Raw genomic sequence first — 13,717 nt, forward strand, 5'->3', positions numbered from 1 at the left:
TGGGAGGAGGAGAACTCAGCCCTAAAATCATCCCCGGACGGGAAGGTAATCGGGAAAATCCGGACAAGGCTGGGATTGAGGACTCGCTCCCCCGTCCCGTCTGCGGGAGCCCGGCGGGTCCCAGCTTTGGGAATGCAGCCGCCCTCCGCTTTGTTTTCCGCACTGCGCGGTGCGGGGAGCGCCGAGGAGCGCAGGGGGGAATAAAAAACCACAAAGTTAGGAGGAGGAGGAGGAGAAGGAGGAGGGCGAGCCGTTCTCTCGCCGCGACGAGACCCTTTCCCAAGCCGGGCACCTCTCCTGGACCCCCCCGTCCCCGCTCGGGGGCTGCTCAAGGTAACCTCGCCCCCCGAGAGGTGGCAGGGAGAGGGGCGTCACACCCCCCACCTCGCACCCCAAAAGGAGATGCGGTGCCCCCCGCCCCCCTCCCCCCATCCCCTCCGCGTCCCTACCGCGGTCCTGGGCGGCGCGGGGCGCTGAGCGGCTGGGGCTGCGCGCTCCCCCCCTCTGTGCGCGCTCCCGCCGCACTCCGATCCGCGCTCCATCCCTCCCGATGGCTCTGCCCGGCGCTCGCCTCCCCTCTGACGCACTTTAAAGAGTCTCCCCCTTCCACCTCAAGGCGAGTAATAGCGACCAATCATCAAGCCATTTACCAGGCTTCAGAGGAAGCTGTTTATGTGATCCCAGCACTAATTAGGCTCATGAACTAACAAATCGTTTGCACAACTTGTGAAGGGGCCGATCACATCCATGGATTGTCTTTGGACTTAGGGAAAGGGGGGGCGGGGGGGGCGACCGCCTTTTCCTTGCAGGAGGGAAACTTCTCCCAGCAACTTTTTTTTTTTTTTTTTTTTTTTCTCTCTTCTCTCTGCGTGCGTGTGTGTGTGTGAGCGTGTGTGCGTCTCCCTTTTGGGTACCGCTGGCTGCCGCTGCCTCCTTTTCCCTCCAGCCCCTGTCTATTTATGTGTGTATCTATCCCTCCTCAAGTCACTCCCCGCTGCAAACTCCCCCGGATCGCCTCCCTCGCCCCGGACAGAGCCAGGCACCGATTCGCTCGGGGATCCTCGCCGCGGCAGCATGTTTCAGCCCGCACCCAAGCGCTGTTTCACCATCGAGTCGCTGGTGGCCAAAGACACCCCCCTGCCCGCGTCTCGCTCCGAGGATCCTATCCGGCCGGCGGCGCTCAGCTATGCCAATTCCAGCCCGATGAACCCTTTCCTCAACAGCTTCCACTCGGCTGGCAGGGGGGTTTACTCCAACCCGGACTTGGTCTTTGCAGAGGCCGTCTCCCACCCGCCCAACCCGGCCGTGCCGGTGCACCCGGTGCCCCCTCCCCACGCCCTGGCCGCCCACCCGCTCCCCGCCTCGCACTCCACGCACCCGCTCTTCGCCTCGCAGCAGAGGGACCCCTCCACCTTCTACCCCTGGCTCATACACCGCTACCGCTACCTGGGACACAGGTTTCAAGGTACGTACAACTTTGATTCTTCCTCCCATCCAGCCTCTTTGCCCCCCTCCCCTCCGAACCGGAGGCTTTTTTTTCTCGCGGAGGCTCTTTTGTCCCCTCTTCCCGCTCCACCAAAACCCGAGAAGCTGTCGGAGCCGAGGGGTTTGGGTTCGGTTTGCTGCTTTTTCCCGGTTTGTTTTGGTTTCCCGAAGGCAAGGCCGGCTGGGACTCCTGCGGTTTTCTCGCCCAGATTAAAAGAGGGGGTGGAAAAACGTGGATTTTCTTTTTTTAAAATTATTTTGTATTATTTTTATTATATTTTATTATTTTTATTATATTTTTTATTATTATTATTTATTATTATTTTTGTTTGTTTCGGCCGGTTTCAACGCTCCGGAGGAGCCCCTGAAGGAAACCACCCCGTAAAAAAAAAAAAAAATAAAAAAAAGGGAAAGCGAGATTTTTGGGTTCCCTCGAGAAACCACCACCTCGAAACCCTTGCTCTCCGTCTTAGCGGAGACAGCGAAAAATGAAACGAACTTCAGAGAAAGGAGAAGGAAGGGGAAAAAAAAATAAATCCCAGCTCTAGAGGAGCCCGGGGAGCAGAGCGAGGGCTGGGGACAGAGAGGGCGATCCCGGCCGTAGGGGCAGGGATGGGGCTCCCGGCTGCCAAGCGATTAATAACCGGCTGGAGGAAAAGAACCGAATCCAATGGCGCACGATCAATAAAATCCCCCTTCTTTAACCCTTTGCAACCAGCGGCGTCTTCTTCGAAGTGGGAGCCGGTTTCTCCCGTCATGGGAAGCAACTCCTGTCTATTTCGTTATACACACACCGAAAAAAAAATAAATAAAAAAAAAATCAGCCTCCGCTCGGAGGGATCCATTTACTTTTAACTTTTTTTTTTCGGTTTTTTTTACTTATTATTTCTGAAAGAAAAGATACCACCTGCGATATCCAGTTTCCCGGCCTTCCCAGCCGGGTTGGAAAAGGAGTCGTTCCCTCCGAAGCCAGGCGGACAGAGAGACACAAACTGGATTATTACCCACTCAGAATGAAATTATAGGTTTCGCTCACCAAATTATTTGTCGCAGCCGACAGGCGACTAGTAAAGAGCGGTAGATGAAAGGCGGAGATGTCCTGGTGTTGAGCCACAGCCTGATTCCCAACACAGCCTCCTACAACAACGATTTTTAATGCGCTTACGGAGAGAGCCCCTCGGTGCCTTTCCCACCTTGGAAGGACCGACCCGGAGAAGGAGAATAGAGGCAGCTTGGAGGGAGGAACCCACCCAAAACCCCCTTCCAGCCGCTGGGCTGGCCGCCCCCTGCCTTTCCCTAAGTTTGTTTCCCTGTTTTTCCAGCCGTTCCCGGCGCTGCCGGGGCAGGAGTCCCCGCTGCGGGGAGCACACGGGAAGGGCAACGGGGAAAGCAAGGCCCACGGCTGGATCGGTGGGAGAGCGAAGCCGGGAGAGGCCGGGAAGGAGGCTGGAGGCTCCTCCGGCAGCGAAGAGCGCAAACAAGCCCCAGCCGGGGGAAGATGTGAGGCTGCCGGTGGGCAGGGGGAGTCGAGGAATGAAGAGCAGGAACCTTCATCCTTTTGCCCTTTTTTCTCCTTTCTGTAGTCTTAACATTTGCTTTTCTCCCGCTCCTCTTCTTCCCCTGCTCGTCCCCTCCACTTATTTACGCAGGAAAAAATTAATGCAAAACCAGCGCTGAAAATAAAAAAAAGAAACTCTAGTGAGATTTCTCCCGCGGCTGATGGTGGGAGATACAAATTCACGTGAGTGTAAGGAAAGCGCTTTGCTAATCTCTCTTTTCCCCTCTTGCCCAGGGAATGAAACCAGCCCGGAGAGCTTCCTATTGCACAATGCACTGGCCAGGAAACCCAAACGGATCCGTACAGCTTTCTCCCCATCCCAATTACTGAGACTGGAACATGCCTTTGAGAAGAACCATTATGTAGTGGGAGCAGAAAGAAAGCAGTTGGCACACAGCCTCAGCCTCACGGAAACTCAGGTGAGGGGGGAAAGCAGGGAAAGCGAAAGTATTGGGATTTCCTTGGGAAAACCTGGAGATGCGAGGGGGATATATATATATATATATATATATATATGTAAAAATTCTAGGGGTGCTTAGGCCTCCGGCCGCGAGCTGATGAAGCAGAGTGAGGGGTATCCCCTTGCCGGGGGGCAACAAACCCCTCTCCCGTTCGTGGAAAAGGCCTCGGGAAGCTGCAGGGCTCGGGGAAGGGTTTGGGTCTCCCTGCAGAGACCGAGACCCCAGCGAGGTTTGCGCCCTGCAGAGGAAAGGAGGTCCTGGTCATCCTCTTTCTGGGACTGGAGTGACCCTCGGGAAGCAGTGGAATGCTAGGGGCAAAGCCCCCGCACCAAAAGGCAGCGGAGAGAACCCCCCTACGGCAGAAATACCTCTTTTTTTCGGATGGTTTTCCACTCGTTTCTAGCCCCGTGGCGGCAGCTAGAGGTGAGGAGCCGCTTCGGGAGGGCAGAAAGATATAAAAACACAGTGGAGAAATTATTATCTCCAAGGAATCGCCCCCAGCCGGCTGGCTGAGGGCCACAACCGCCCTGGGGACGATTTTCGCCTCTCTTCCAGGACATTTCTCCTCCGGTTGTCCCGGGGTGAGTGTCTCGCTGGGTACCGCGACCCGCGGGGCTGCGGGGAGTAGAGAAGCGATAGCCGGGATGGCTTTTCACACGTTTTTCTCCTCGCTTGAAGAAAGATTGGGTGTTTAGTTTTTGGTTTTCTTTTTGTTTTTCTTTTTTTTTTTTTGAGGGGTTTGGTGGTTGTTGTTGTGTCGAGCTTTTGTTTTGTGCCCTTCCAAGAGGCTGGTGGAGAGAGGGCTCCCAGATGGGGATTGTCTCTGCTACAGTATGTGGCACTGTACTTTAAAAAAAAAAACCAAAAAAAAGCCAAAATACTCAGCCGCAGCCTAGTTCAAAGTTCCTAGTAAACACAGCGTTCTCTGGGCGGATTAAGTTGTAACACTTTTTTTTTTTTTTTTTAACTCCTTTTCGTGGGGGAAGCAATAAAGAGGTTGGAGCTTTTGTTTTAAAATGTCTCCCTAACAAAACAATAAAAAGGGATCGCCACTTTTATGAGGTTCTTCGAACAAGGGACCGGTCACAGGCTTATTTCCACTGGAAAGCTGTATTTAAGGTGGTCTTTGTGCTGCTTGATTCCGAAGCTGGTTGGGGTCTTTTGTCCGGGTGTCAAACCCCGGGTCCCCTACAAATGAGCTCCCTTTTGGGAGATCGGCGTGCAGAAATGAACCGTCCTCCCCTTCAATTAGCAAACTAAAAGCAAATTAAACTCACCCCTTGTTCCCCCGCTCAGCTTTTTAATGGGGGACTTTTGGAGAATATGAAAATGCTGCAGAGATGTGTGTCCGGCCAGGCAGGTCTCTCTTCTGAAGAGGCAGCGAAGCGGGTTAAACCAGCTTATTAAAATGCTCCAGTTCCCCTTTCCCCCCTCGCCGGGGCCTTTATCAGGCACTTTCAGACAGAACCAGAGTTTAAACTGCTTTAAAAAAAAAAAAAAAAGAAAAAAGATGTTTACCTTTGGCCGCTACAAGGAGTGTGGCCAGCCCTGGAGATAGCTCCCAGATCAATACTATCTGTAATTAAAGCTCTGAAGTCAGCTGCCGGATGGTTAAGTCAGATTTATTCGGCGCTGAACAAATTCAGAGGGATATTTACGGTGGCGGTTGCAGGTTTCTCTTCCCTGTGATCGCTCCTGGACGGCGCGTTCCGGGGAGGCGCAGCGGGGAGCGCAGGACGTTTTTCATTTCGAGACTTTTTCTTTAATTTTATGCTATTTTCCCCTATTTCGGACCTTTTTCTTTCATTTTATTCACTTTCACCCCTCATTTCTGGCGTTTTTCTTTCGTTTTATTCACTTTTTCTTCACTTCAGGCCTTTTTCTTCAATTTTATTCTCTTTCCCCCCCTAATTTCTGGCCTTTTTCTTTCATTTTATTCACTCTTTCCTTATTTTGGACCTTTTTTAATCATTTATTATCTCTTTTCTGTCCTTTTTCTTTCATTTTATTCACTTTTCCCTCATTTATGTCCCTTTTCTTTAATTTTTATTCTCTTTTTCCAATAGAATAAACCTCCCGCTCCCCCGCCCCCGTTAGGCAGGACGAAGCCCCCGCTTTGCTTTCGACCCGGGGGTAACTTTCGGGGGGCTCCTTGCAGCCCCCGCTCGCATTCCCCATGTTTGAGGCCGCGAGCACTGCGCGGAGTTCACCCGTGCGCGGAATTTGAGCGTTCCCCGCGCCAGGTGCGGAGCCGGGGTGGGGCGTGGGGCGGTGTGACCATGACTTTCCTGGGATGGGGGTGCGGATCCCTCGCTCCTCTCCGGGCTGCGCAGCGGAGCAGGGCTGGAGCAGGGCTGGGATGGAGCAGGGCTGGGATGGAGCAGGCTGGGATCAGTCAGGCAGGGATCAATCAGGCAGGGAATGATGCAAACAGTGCAGGCAGGACACGGTGCAGGCAGGGATCAGGCAGGCAGGGATGGAGCAAGCAAGGAGTAGACAGGGATCAATCAGGCAGGGATCAATCAGGCAGGGATCAATCAGGCAGGGAATAGTGCAAACAGTGCAGGCAGGACACGGTGCAGGCAGGGAATGGTGCAGGCAGGGAATGGTGCAGGCAGGGATGGAGCAAGCAAGGATCAGGCAGGGATTAGTCAAGCAGGGAATGGTGCAGGCAGGCAGGGATGGAGCAGGCTGGGATGGAGCAGGCAGGGAATGGTGCAGGCAGGGGTGGTGCAAACACGGTGCAGGCAGGCAAGGAGCAAGCAGGGAATGGTACGTGCAGGACATGGAGCAGGACATGGAGCAGGACATGGAGCAGGGCATGGTGCAGGCAGGGAATGGTGCAAGCAGGGATAGTGCAGGCAGGGAATGGTGCAAGCAGGACAGGGTACACGCAGGACATGGAGCAGGACACGGGACAGGCAGGACATGGTGCAGGCAGGGAATAGTGAAGGCAGGGCACAGAGCAGGCAGGGCACAGAGCGATTAGGATACGGTCCAGGCAGGGCAGGGAGCAGGCAGAGCCCCTCGGCAGCCCCGGCGTCCCGGCAGGTGTGGGACTAACGCGGAGCCTCTCGTCCCGCAGGTAAAAGTGTGGTTTCAGAACAGAAGAACAAAGTTCAAGCGGCAAAAGTTGGAAGAGGAAGGTTCAGACTCACAACAGAAGAAAAAAGGGACTCATCACATTAACCGGTGGAGAATCGCCACCAAACAAGCCAGTCCAGAGGAAATCGACGTCACGTCGGACGATTAAAAAACTGGCACTTTTGGACTTTTCAAAGCCAGGCACCCCACCCACAGAAAGTGTTAGCGGCTCACAACCCCCCCGCGGCGGGGAAGAGACACGGAGATCTTCATCACAACTGCGATTCCAGCCTGGAAGGGGAGCCGGGAGCCAGCGAGGGCGAGCCCGGAGGGGTCCGGACTGGGTCACTGCCCGCACCGCTCTGGCAAGGGGGCAGCTGTCAATCAAAGCCAAACCACCGGGACGAGGTGATTGACAGGTATTCCGTTTCTCGCAGTCCGCTTTTAAAAGCATAACGTCAAAAAAAAAAAAGTAAAAAAAATTATTGGGAAAAAAAATCTTTAAAAAAAGAAAAAAAAAAACACACCCAAACCAAACCAGAAAAATTGCCACCTTACAGGACATTTTGCACTTCACAGGTTTTTTCCGTCTTTGAAAGAGAAATTTCCATGAGCAGCCAAACCCCACACCTGTTTCAGAAACTTGAATTGCATGTGTAAAAAAAAAAAAAAAGAAAGGAAAAAAAAGAAAAAAAATTAAAAAAAAGAAAAAAAGGAAAAAAATTACCCTGGTTCCTAAAGACAGAAACGAATTGTAATTTTTTTCCCTTTAAGACAGGTTCTGTGTGCTTTTTAATTTTATTTTACGAGAAATGTGCAGTCTGTAAACATTTTATGATAACTTCTGGCGTCAAAGTGTTTGTGAAAGCTAAATGAAGTAGCGGTAACAAAGCATCGTGTTCCTTCCGGATGGACAAACACGGTGGGGCAGGGGAGGGACGGGAGGGAAAGGGGGGGGGTGGTGGTCATAACTTTTGCTGCCAAAAAAAAAATTAAATGAAATTATTCCCTCCTTCCCCCCAATTTTATCCGCATTGCAAAACCGGATGATGATTATTTTTAAAGATGAATAAAGCTCAAACCCAGCGACCAGGTTTGGCGGTGGGGACATCTCCCAGGCTGGGTGGATCCAGAGAAAAGGGACTTAAAATCGCGGATTGATTTTTTTTTTAATTATTTTTTTTTTCTAATGGCCATTTTCATTGGGGCAATTTTCAAGCACTGACCTTATAATATTCCGAGATCATAGAGCTACTAAAAAAAAAAAAAGTGACAAATGTTTCCTTCATGTCTCCTATACCAGAATGTAAATATTTTTGTGTTTTGTGTTTAATTTGTTAGAATTCTAACACACTATATACTTCCAAGAAGTATGTCATTGTCAATATTTTGTCAATAAAGATTTATCAATATGCCCTAATTTTTTAAAGCAATATCTTTTCCCCTTCTCCCCCTAAAATTCTCGGAAAGCGGTAATTCCTCCCTTTTTCCTCTTCGTTTTTTGCTGGTGAACCCCGAGCCGCGCATTCCTGCGGCCGCATTCCCTGCCTGCTAAACAGACCTCGAAATATAAACCGCAGAGCCCCACTTGCTGTAAATAAACACCTTTAAAAAACACCCAAACAACGATAAAACCCAACCCTGGGCAGCAAAGGGCGAACCCGAGGGTGAAACCGCCGCGCCGGGCGAGAGAGGAGTTTGCTTGGCAAAAGCATCTCTTTGATTTTTCTTTATTTATTTTGCTTTTCATGCCCGTTTCCCCCCGTTTTTTAAACTCCGTGGGCAGGTCGCTGTGGTGAGGAGCAGCTCCTGGGAGGCAAAGTCCCAGCTCTGCTCTCCAAGCGGCTCCAAGGGAACGATCCTGGGCACAGGGTAAAAACTCTGACATTAAAGACCTGCAGAAAGGAGGAGGGGGAAAAAAAAAGTTGCTTTGGGTCCTTGAGGAAACTAGCTGGTTTTCTGGGGGTACACAGTTGTTTTTTCATGCTTCATTTGCTCCTTAGCCTGATAGACTGCATTAATCAGTTTTATTTCCATTGATAGAGAAACCTCGTCTGCTCTGTTCGAGCTACAAAGAATCCTGCGAGCTTTTGTGAAAGTGCAAATCAGTTTAGGCAATTATCATACCAGGAATATGAAGGGGAAAGAGGAGGCATTGCCCAGTGGTCTCCTTTAATCTCTTAATCCGTGGATCCAGGGGGGCTAGTTGGACATAATTTAGGACAATCTGACTACCCTTTACACTGTGATAAGGCGAAGTTACAATGCATCGCGAAAATACGAGCTTTGTTAAACATCCTGCCTTGAAAAGTTAAGATTAGACATTCTGTGCACGCGTTGGCTCTATCGGGTACTATGTAAATTTATTGTTTTTTATTTTTTAGAGACAAAAACCCGATTTTATGTATTTTTAACATTGCGTTTCCTACAATCCTGGTGACTTTCCATTCACTACAAATGGGCGAGGGGCCCGAGCAGGGTTAGGACGCATGTCGCAATGCAGTCCTTTCCATTTCAACCTAGGCTAATTATTTAGTAGAGCTATTCCCAAGGTAAACTTCTCGTGGCGTCTCCTCCCCCCTTTCCTCCCCCAACCTCTCCTGGAAGAGCTGATGGTGCAGATCTGGATTTCACCTTAACTCGCCCAACTTGGCTTGAGCTCCGCTTCAAACCCAAATGCAAATGGGCAAACATTAAACGGGCCGCGGCTGAACAGCAGACTTGGGTCTTTCTAGAAATTGTTTCGCATCTTGATAAAAGGCTTATTTCTGCAGGAACCATATATTTCCCCCCCCACCCTCCCCCCCGCTTTTATTTTTTTAAAACCGTGAGGGAAGAGAGGGAGAGAGGGGAAAAAAATTAAGCGTCCTGTGTAGCGTAACAGCAATAAAATCTTCAGAGAATGCCATTAGCTTTGAAAAAAACCCCTAAAAGCTTTATTACAAACCAAGCTTTGAAAATAGGGGGGATTAGGAGTCTGAAAGGGTCCCACAATGGTTAGAAGAAAAGGTTTCATGCTAATGAGGTTAATGCCCTTTGTATCTCAGGACTCCACAACTTCATTACTCCCTATCTCCGGCTGCACCAAGCGGCTCAGAACACTGCAATCCACTCCAGCTCTCCCCTGCCTTGCCTAGAGAAGGATTTGATAGCAGCTCTGTTCAAACTAGATAATTATATCTTTTCAAGTCGGAATTAAGATAAAGAAAGTGAAGCAAAGGCGGCTAGCCTTGATCCACTGCAAACAAATTTGGCGCACTTTCTAGTCTCTCTCCCCCTGCCTCAATAGGCAGGACAGTCAGCTTATTAGACCCTCATTTGCTTTATTAATTCATCTATTTAAAGTGGCAGGATTAGAGAGAGGGAGAGAGAGGCAGAGTCTAATGTGGGACAGTGGATGCCAGGCAACGTGGAAATATAAATATTGGCGAGATGCTATCCGAGCGGCTGTTTAAAAATACATTTTATATTAAATAACTGCGAGGGGTGGGGGAGGGAGGGTGTATTTCGGGTGGCGAATTGCAGACTCGGGCGGATTTTTACTGCTCTTTCGAAGGAAATCCCGGTGCCGGAGGCCCCGCTGCCCCCGCGGAAACTCCGCTGCCTCCTGGCCAGGGATTTGAGCAGGGGGGGACCCCGGGATGGAGAGAGAGAGACCTCACCCAGGGCAGCCCCCAGACCCTCTGATCATATCGAGCCGGGGTAGCGCAACCTGCGCGGCTCGCATCCTTCCCAGCCGTGTCCCGAGGATCCCTCCTCATCCTCATCCCCATCCTGGTCTTTCTCAGCCATGCCCCGAGGACCAGGGGGATCCATCCTCACCCCCATCCTGGTCCTTCCCAGCCGTGTCCCGAAGACCGGAGGGATCCATCCTCATCCTCACCCCCATCCTGGTCCCTCCCAGCCGTGTCCCGAGGACCTGGGGGATCCATCCTCACGCCATCCCATCCCGCCGATGGCAAGTGGGCCGGATCCTGATCCCGCCGCATCCCTGCCTGCTCCGAGCAGAGCTTTCCCGGCTCGGTTCCCCATCCAGGATCTGGCCCCTCTGGCCTTGGATTTTTAACCCTTTCCCTTCGAACAAAGCCAGCGGTCCCCAGCCCCTCCGTGCCCGCTTCCCACCGCTTGCCCGGGGGTGCGATTTGCACCCCTCGCAGCGCAAACACGCGCCCACCCCCCCCTCTCTTTGACACTGGCCCAGGGTGAGGCCAGAGGCCTTTGGATCCCCGTTTTGTTGTGTTTTGAAACGCTGTTTATTTACCTACAACACCCTTCCCTCCCACCCCCTTCGATGGGTCGCGCTGTTACTTCGGAGGGCTTGGCGGAAATTAGCGGGTCCCCCCCTAATTAGCAGCCAGCCCCTCTGCCTGCCCCCTAGCAAACAGACACAGCAGCTCCGGTCGAACCGGATTCCCTGAAAAAGAGGATTCTCCCGTCCGCTGCTCCCGTGTCCATCAGCGGTTCAGAACCGCTCGGAGCCGCTGCGGGGATTGATTTATTTCTCCAAAGGATCCCGCTGCGAGGGGGACGCGGGAGTTTAGAGAACCTCCTGACCCTGAACCCTAACCTTTCTCCTCGCCATCCCTTCTCCTGGTGGGACACTCGGGGAAGCCCAAGCCGTGGTCCGCACTTGAGAGCCAAAGGGCCGTTAATCACCTCTCCTCGTGCGCTTTTAATTGGCTTTTTGCAACCAGGGGAAGCGAGCCGGGAGCGTTGTAGCCCCCTTCGGTCCCCTCTTCCCTAGGATCCCCCCCTCAGGATGCAGGGATGCTGCGGGCATCGCTCCCCGCCGGGGCTCAGCCCACCTCGCAGGTGGCTTCCCAGGGTCGGGAGCAGGGAAAGCGGGTTCTGCCTCCCTCCTCCTCCTCCTCCTCCTCCGCTCGGTCCCTGTTTTCTCGGGAGCCCCTGCTCCCCCGCACGGCCCGGCTGGAGCCCCGGCTGCCGTGGGGGCTCCGGGCGAACATTTATAGCCCCGTTCTGCATCGCCCACGGCTGGACCTGACGTCAGGAAGAACTTGATCTCGCCCGCTTTGCTCCTGCTTCTGAAACTGATCCTTGAAATGAGAGAACAGACTCTACACAATTCCCATGGCCTTGACATAAGGTACAGCGATAAATATACACCACTAATGAGCAATTACCATATAATCACCTTCCAATTAGCTCGCATAATGATGAATTAAACATTCTAGCCTGCTGGATTAGGTTTCTTACTTTGTATATTATTTACGAAGGCTAGCTTCTGCTGAGCACCAAATATCAAATTAGATAGGGAATTTTCAGTTGGGGGTAATTATGCATTCAGTGCATGCCCGGAGTTTTTGTCATCAGCTCACTAAAGTGGATTGGAAGGTGGTGTCCATCCTTTTCCCTCTTCCTTTTTTGAAGTCTCTAAAACAAAGTCCACGCTTTCCCACCAATGCTCCGCATGTCGCCTTTCTCGTGCTCCTCCTTCTCCCTTCCCAAATGCAGAAAAAATGACCGATTTTTTTTTTTTTTCCACCCTGGGACAGTTCAATAATGAGGAGCAGGCAGAGGCAGGAGCTGCGGAAAGCGGTGGAGCTCCCAGGCACATAAACCTCTGGCTGCGCCATCCCTGGGAGATGGGAAGAAACCTGGGCAGGTAGAAAAACCCTGATCCTCAGCTTGGGGTGAGCAGAGGTGGGGACATCACCTCCCACCCCCCCGCGGTGCTCTCTACGCAGGATCCTCCCTGTTTGATCACTTTGGGAAGGTTTCTTCTCTCCTAAAAAACATCGAGTCCTGGCTGGATTTGGTCTGGGGAGGAGGTGGAGGGAGAGAGCTTTGGGTGCCGATTCCCCCTGGAAGGGAAGGGGGAGCAGCTTAGGAGGAGAGAAGGATGCGAAGGGAAGGAACAGGAGGCGAAGGGGTCTCCCCAGCTTCCAGAGGGGATGGAGAGACGACGGCTTCAGCGGGAAGGGGGTCTGGCAGCCCCCTCTGGCGAGTAGGGAACCCGGCTCGGAGCAGCCTGCCTTTTGTTGGTTTAAACTGGACCCTTAGTGTTGTCTTAATTAACCGTTTGAGTGCGAGGCGTTTACAACCTGGCCATAAAGAGGGAGCGAAGGATCCTCCTGCCTCCGCGTGCCCTTCCTTGGGCACATGAAGGGGTCAGAAAGCCACTCCAAGCCCCTCCAGGAAACCACGGTCCCCTTGCTTCGCATCACTCCTCTTACAAGCGGGGATCTTCCCTGGAAAGGAGAGGATGCACTGGTGGCCCCTCTTTCCCTGCTCCCTCTCTTCCCCGTCTGACACACGGAGCTCTGGAAAGTCTCAGCCATTCCCAGGCAGGAAAGGAACAGCCCAAGAAAGCAGTGATGCTCGGTTTCACCAGCTTATTTTTTTTCCCTTTCCCTATGTAATTGTTTTTTATTTTAAAAGTGTGCATGTATTTTTTTTTTTAATAAAAAGCAGAAGGAATTCCAAACAACTTCAGTAGTGGTGACCTGGCCCCAGACAAACTCAGATGTGGAAGCTCATCTGTCAAGTCCTGAACGTCTGGAAGCAGCAAGCCTCTAAGCAGTAAGAAGTTGCCGAATTCCCGTGTTTTTGTGGGTTTCCCTCAGCTTTATCAGGACTTGAACAACCTATTTGTGGTTTTGCTGTGTGCACAGAACACGCGGGGTCCTGACTTTCTCCGTGAGGCCGGAGAATAGAGCCAGGGCTGCTGGTTTATCTCTAGATCGGCGAGTTGGTATCAGAGGCAGGGAAGAAAGCGCATTCTTGTGGGTTGCGAGGGTGAGATATTCCGAGATAAACTCTGCTGTGATCTCATTTATAATCCGCACGATCGCGGCTATTCTATTTGGCATACGTGTGCTCGAGACGAGACGTTTGCTGTGATGGGATGTTTAAGATCCAAATATGATTATAAAGCCATTCGCAGGGAGTTATCTCCTGGGTCACCCTCCCTGTGCCTTCTCGGAGCGGTCTAAGAGCCCGAGCGGTACCTGGTTCCCTGCAGTCGAGTGTCCCTGTTTGGAGTCCTGGAAAAGGGATGGAGGAGGAAGGTGGGATTTGGAAGAGTAACGGCTGCTCAAATAACACGCCAAAAGCTCTTGTCGTAAGAATAACGTTATTTTATTTTAATTCCCGGGGAGCGCAAAATAAT

At 51.9% G+C, this 13,717-nt stretch overlaps 1 protein-coding gene across 2 annotated transcripts; it reads left to right on the forward strand.

The window, feature by feature from the left end:
- Window positions 1-820: 820 nt before the first annotated feature.
- On the forward strand, window positions 821-7,069 carry EMX2 (empty spiracles homeobox 2). 2 transcript variants are annotated; one of them, XM_069863533.1, is made up of 3 exons: window positions 850-1,465; window positions 3,278-3,462; window positions 6,590-7,069. In XM_069863533.1, the coding sequence occupies exons 1-3, from the start codon at window positions 1,075-1,077 to the stop codon at window positions 6,755-6,757; spliced, it is 744 nt and encodes a 247-aa protein (XP_069719634.1). In that variant the 5' UTR covers window positions 850-1,074; the 3' UTR covers window positions 6,758-7,069. The 2 variants fall into 2 exon arrangements, with proteins under 2 accessions (XP_069719635.1, XP_069719634.1); XM_069863534.1 differs by lacking the exon at window positions 3,278-3,462 and having other exon boundaries at window positions 821-1,465.
- The last annotated feature ends 6,648 nt before the right edge of the window (window positions 7,070-13,717 follow it).

Source organism: Phaenicophaeus curvirostris, chromosome 9, assembly GCF_032191515.1.
Source record: "Phaenicophaeus curvirostris isolate KB17595 chromosome 9, BPBGC_Pcur_1.0, whole genome shotgun sequence".
NCBI classification, from domain to species: domain Eukaryota; kingdom Metazoa; phylum Chordata; class Aves; order Cuculiformes; family Cuculidae; genus Phaenicophaeus; species Phaenicophaeus curvirostris.